The 6,169-nt window shown below is 43.8% G+C and overlaps 1 protein-coding gene across 1 annotated transcript; it reads left to right on the top strand.

Annotated features, from left to right (window-relative positions):
• Positions 1–1,892: 1,892 nt before the first annotated feature.
• Positions 1,893–2,930, top strand: LOC147894530 (uncharacterized). Its single transcript, XM_087385433.1, has one exon. The coding sequence runs from the start codon at positions 1,965–1,967 to the stop codon at positions 2,643–2,645; it is 681 nt and encodes a 226-aa protein (XP_087241559.1). The 5' UTR covers positions 1,893–1,964; the 3' UTR covers positions 2,646–2,930.
• Positions 2,931–6,169: the final 3,239 nt, after the last annotated feature.

The following is a 6,169-nucleotide window of genomic DNA, read 5'->3' as shown; positions in this document are numbered from 1 at the left end:
TTCTATTACATGCATCTATTATCTATCCATCTGGATTATGCTGCTCCGAATTTCTACGAGTCTGTCGCTCGCGACAGCGTTCCATGTGGCTCTCTCTTGATCTCCACGGAATTGAAGCCGTATCTTGGTGTCACTGGTTCATGCTATTCTATTATGAATTTGTCTGCAGCAGCACTGTATCCCATATGACGTTTCTACTTTATATTGCATCTATTAAGAAGTGAAGGAACTATTCATCGATTGTTCAGCATTTATTTATCCCTTCCAAACTAGTGATATCCTATTATGATTCGGCAATTTCAGTGAGTGGGTTTTTATTGCATTTGCAAACAATAATTGTGGCTATCTCCCATTTAGGCTGCTTGCTTGGCAACGGTCTGCGGCGGCAGCATAATATTTTCAGTATCTACAATTGTAACAAAGGAAAGACTAGCTGTCTGGCTCAAGCGACAAAAGAATCTTTGATGTAGCCCGCAGATACATGCGTCAATTTTCAATTCACCTCTTCTTTGGATTTTTGGCTAAGGTTTCCTTTCAAGGATGGTCAATTTGTAGTCTTGGAAACTAGGAGCTGTTCATCGGCAGCAAACCAACGGGCTTCCATATTTATGCTTGTAGGTGTTTCGAGATGGGTTCTCTGCCCGGGATAACTCCCCTAGATGATTGTAAAACCATATCACTCCACCTTTGTTTTGGTATACCTTTTTGACACTGTCGATTTTGGGGGACGAGCATTTTCCGAGCGAAATCTTCCGAGCGTTCGAGCAAAGGAAAAAAAAAGCTTCCAACTATGCAAAAATATGACAAAAATAGATAAGAATAAAACATAGTTTCACTTAGAAATATGAAAAGTATTAGAGGAATGCCTATTTTATACATGAATATTTATGTGAATCTTTGGGAATGGTGAGAACATAATGGGATGGCTTTTGAAGAAACCCACATGTAGAGTAGACTTCTCTATGAAAATTCCCTTATGATCCTTCTTATAACTTTTTACTTAATAGGGGGTGACATTGAAAAACCTCTCTCAACCTATCTTCATGAAAGGGTTTCTCCAAAGAAAACTCATTGAAGCAAGCCATCAAGGTAGTTTCGCCAGCGAAACCCCTTTGAACAAGGTCTTTCAAGGTAGTTTCGCTGGCGAAACTACATTGGACAGCACTTTTAAAAGTGACATAACTTTCACATCCAATGTCCAAATATAGTCATTCAGCCACTCAAATTGATCGGAAAACCCCATTTGAGCACATATATGGAGTTATATTTTGAAAAACCTTGCATATATAGTATTAAATATTACATGTATTTTATGAGAGTGATATATAAGCCCAAGTTAATATACTTTTTTAAGGTAATAACAAGGGTACAAAGGGATGTCTATGAATAAGAAGATTTATGTTATGTAAAAATGAATGAGTGACTAGTTTGTATAATTTTATGATAAAGGGATCTAGTTCTAATAAAAATAAAAGTGTAAAAACCATATTTCCTAAAGAAATACTATTTTTAAAATCTCTTAAAAAACACGCTCGTATAAACCTGCTCATAGGTTTTTGCTCGTAAAATTGACACACCCTCGATTTTGGGTTAGAGTCTCCTTGTGAGAATCCCCTCTCTTTAGTTTGTGAGGGAAATCTCTTTTGTGAGCACTCATATCCTTTGGGCTTCGATTCTGGCTTGAGTGGTGAAACTATTTGTTTTGAGTTTTCACAGTTTGTCGAGAATTTGCCATTTTGACAGTAAATCATTTGGTTGCAATCCTTTTGGTTGGTTTGTCGATTTGAGTTGAAGATCTTCTTGGGGAGTCATCTCTCTTTTGCTGTGATGGATACTTCGATTTGCGATCTTCATTCTTGGAGGACTTTGTCTTTGACTTTCAGATGAGACTCCTTTATGCCGAATACTCATGTTTAAACGCAGCAAGGAGATCTCCATGGTTGGAAGAAAGTCTGCCCTCAGAGATGTTCAATTTGGAAAAGCTACGAGATGTGTATTCTAATCCAGTGATGCTGTCAGCTCAGGAGCCCACTCCACAAGAGTTGTGGATCCGTGGACTGCATATTTCTGGACAGGGACTGCAGCAATGGTTTGAAGGACTTGCAGAGTTTGACCTCAATTCCTTCCAGCTTGGAGAGGTTTTATCCAGCGGTGGCAAAGTCATGGTCCGAGAAGCGTGCATCTGTGGCAGATCTGCAATCATAAAGATGTTTGACCTAATAGAAGATCCACAGGACACACTTGAGGAGTTCTATCGAGAATTTTGTGCATACACAGCCTTGGCAGGCCTCCAGGGCACGGCTGTCCCTAAAGCGCTTGCATATGGATCCATATGGGGAGGCTATATGGGCTTTCTCGGATTGGCAAGGGAAGGTTATGCCTTAACTTCTGAGGCACTCCAGATGCAGCCCATGCTTGCGGACGCTGCAATGACATCTTTATCTTTAATCCATGGCAAACATGTCCTCTATGGAGATATATCTCTCCACAACATGGTAGTGTCAGCAGCTGGGAGTGTGGAGTTTATTGACTTTGGAAGATGCTTCTTGCAGGTGAAGGAAGAACATCTGTGTATTGAGAGGGATGAGCTTACAGAACTTCTACAAGATGTCTTTTCAGCAATCAGTGCATTAATTTTCATTTAGCAGGGTTTTATGCTGTTCAAACTTTGGGAATGCTAATTTAAGTCTCCTTTTGTTGGATATCAAGTAGTATTCGGAGGTTGCAGCTGCAGTAATATCATGAGATTGTGTGATTTGCAGGCACACTTAGTTTATGCACAGCTGCAAGAAAGTACATCATGGGTCCTTCCTCCCTTGCTGGCTGGCTCGATGGAAGAACTACAACAAAACAGAAAGGTCCTGATCCAGTTCTGAGCAGCCAAGAGGAGAAGATGATCACATGCTGGATTTTCAAACACTCTGAAGCAGCTCAGCCGTTGATATTGCATGACTTGAAGATGAAAGTGGCTGAGATATGTGAGCTGTGATGCACCGGGTTTGTGGATGGGATACCTGGCAGAGGATGGTGGAGGGATTCCAACGAAGGAATCCCCAGGTCGTTCAAAAGATTGTGCAGCTTGCAAGGAAGGGAGCTAGGGACGTGAAGGGCCTTAATATACCAAAATCACGTGAATGGATGATTGTTCATTGCTGTGTGAACGCAATGGGGGATAACATTCCAAGCTTCTAAGGGAGTGTGAACCAAATACCTTAGGGAGTGTGAGCCAAATAGCTGCATGGCCATTCAACCTATGGCCTGGATGACTGCTCACTTATTCCATCTGTGGAGTCTTAGCCCCACAAATAGGCATCTTCTCATTCTTGACGGTTGCAAATTCCACATATCGCTTGACAGTGTTCACAGCCATGGAGATGGGCCTGGATATCATTACTCTTCCCTCCCAAACAAGTCATAAACTGCAGACTCTGGACGTGGCTATGTACAAGCCATTCAGGACTCATTTTTGACACCAGAGGCAGGTGTGGATGTCCAGAAAGTTTGTAGAACCTCGCTTGCAGGCATTGTGTTCAGGAGTCTTTGAACTGCATTCACTGAAGGGAACATCATGGGTGGTTTTAGAGCGTCTGGGATATACCCATTTAACAGGTCCGCTTTGGACAATGCCTATGCTCCAGCCGAGCATTTGCATGTGGACCAGGATGGCTGTTAATCCCTGGGCCAACACAGGTCGACAGGATTGGCAGAAGAATACTAGATTCCAGCACTATTTTTGCCATCATCATCGTGTATATATGTTGAGGAATACTCTTTGTAAATATATTCGAAATCTATTGTAAATAGGAAGAAGGGAAGCTTCAGCCTTGTAATGATGTTCCCAATGCCACTAGGATTAAACAACTTTCAGATCTCAATTTAGACCAATTTGGTGCCAATTAGAGTGTAATTAGGCCTAGTGGCAGGAATTTAGGAAATGAGAGTTTGGCATAAACCCTAAAAAGGCTGTGTATATAAGACAAGTCTTTTGACTTAGTCTTCATTCTCTCTATTGCACTTTTGAGAATACAAGCTGAGGCACTTCATTCTCTTGTTGTTGTGTTTTGCGTCATGTATGCTCCCTTGTGTCTTGATGCACCCATGTGATTCACCCTTCCCCAATGCTCCCTTCTTACCTTCTCATACTCTTCCTTCCCCCTTCCATGAGAGCTATCAAGTGAGAGAACCGGAGGCTTGAGTGAGTGAGAACTCAAGAGAGAGAGGTGAGGATCAAGACTTAGGCTGAAAGAATAGTCTAGGGAGAGAGGGAGTGAGCACCCCTTCCGGCCAACATCCAACCCCACGACAAGTTAAGGTAGCAACCCCAAATCCTTAACATCCTTTTGGTGCCGTTGCCGGGGATGGATGAAAGGTTTTCTTGATTCTTCTCTCTTTTCCTTCGTTATTATCCACAACAAAGCTTGTAAAGGCTTGAGTAGAGCAGTTGGAAGTGGTAGGATGTTTAGATTTCTTGCTTTCTTAATTCCATCCCTTGAGTAGCTTGCTTCTTGAAGGCTGACTTAGGAGGAGAAGGTGTGGAGAGAGTGTTTGAGGTAGGTAGAAGCTTAGTTTTCAGTTCTGTTTGCTTTCTGTTTGCATGCTGCATTTGGAAAAAAAATTCAAAAATCACCAAAATCATGCTTGTTTTTTGTATTTTCTTGGATAGGTAGTTAGCTTAGGTTCCCCTCTTCCCCTCAAGCACATCACAGACGAAATCAGAGTAGGAAGACTCACCCTACAGCCCCACACACAGTCGCGCGGCTTGCAACCTGCACAACAGTTTCGGGGAGATGATATAGTTACGAAATTATCCTAATTTTACGTGTAAAATTGTTATCTTTACGCGTTAAATTGCATGGGCCAGATACCAAAAAAATAACTTTATGTGTTGATAATTTTACGTGTTAAGTTGTCAGGAAGCTAAGGTCAGTCAACCACAACTTTACGTGCTGAAAAGTCAAACCATACTCCTACCACCCTTACCCGTTCCAACCCAAGAGGTTAGGCCTAACACAATTGACCGAGCTGCTTTACCCGAACACCCAGCCTACTAAGAGGCTTTGCGTCGTCACCATGAGCACATGGAGCGACAATGGATACGAGACAAGCTTTTTGAAGCCCAATTCAGGGTCAAGAGTCAAGTGCCAAATACCCCGCGAACTCTCGCATACAAGCTGATCCATCAGGTTCAGCAGGATTGAACCCAAACCCACAGGAGCAACCCATAGCGGAATGGACACACATTGAGGAACATGTCCCTGCTTATGTTGGGTCGGTCAATCCTTTCTCACCACCTACCAACCCTTGGATGCCATACCAAGAGGCTATCTGCCCACCTACTGAAATAGCCCCAGACAAATGCCGACAGAGGCATTTCCAAGAGCCGCATCCAGAAGGGCCACCCATGCCGAGGTTTCCACCTAGGCATCCGATGAGTACTATTCTAGAGTGACAAACGCTATCCCATAACCGTAATGGACTCAATGAGACACAAAATTCAGAGGCATAGGACGAGATGGTAATACCCTCTCTTCCTACACCTCGACCTAAAGGTCCTATCTACCATACCGTTGCCCCGGATGAAGCGCAAGCTCAAGCACCGCCCATGGTTCGAGAACCAGCGGTTAATCCTAGATTTATACCAGATTCGGCAACTGCAATCTTTCCACCAGCGCATAGGGAGCCTCCGAGACCCATCTTCAATCCAGGGCTGTATCCACTTGTGGCAGCACCAGTCCCAGGGCACTCAAGCGGGTCAAGGGCCCCCTTGAGCTATGTACCGTTTGGGTTTGTGGATCCAAGAAGTTATCTTGACTTCACCTCACGACCAATGCCAACCACTGCCGATGGGCGTGAGTTACTGACACGTCCCCAGCACTCCTAAAACCTTTGATCTGCAAGCAAACACAAGAACACACCAACGTGAGGAAACTGAGCAGGCTGCTCACCACCCAACCATGACATCTACGGGATGTGATCCCAAATCAGGAGATGTCCCCTCCGAGCCACGAGCTGAGCTACTGGCACGAACTCCCAACCATATCCTAACCAGCTTGGTGTCCCATACCACCAGGTGGCACTGTGAAGCCTGGGATCTGTTGTTGGGCCTTGGGGTACACTATGATGCAGGCGTGCATCCGTGACTCACAATCCAGGATCAGACCTAGCACCT

The sequence above is a fragment of the Dipteris shenzhenensis genome, chromosome 14 (genome assembly GCF_047967505.1).
Source record: "Dipteris shenzhenensis isolate YYH24624 ecotype China chromosome 14, Dip_SZ_1.0, whole genome shotgun sequence".
Lineage (NCBI taxonomy): Eukaryota > Viridiplantae > Streptophyta > Polypodiopsida > Gleicheniales > Dipteridaceae > Dipteris > Dipteris shenzhenensis.
This window is presented reverse-complemented; position numbering and strand designations above follow the sequence as displayed.

Excerpts from the sequence above, each read along its gene's own strand:
- LOC147894530 (XM_087385433.1), top strand. The coding sequence starts at position 1,965 with ATGTTCAATTTGGAAAAGCTACGAGATGTGTATTCTAATCCAGTGATG.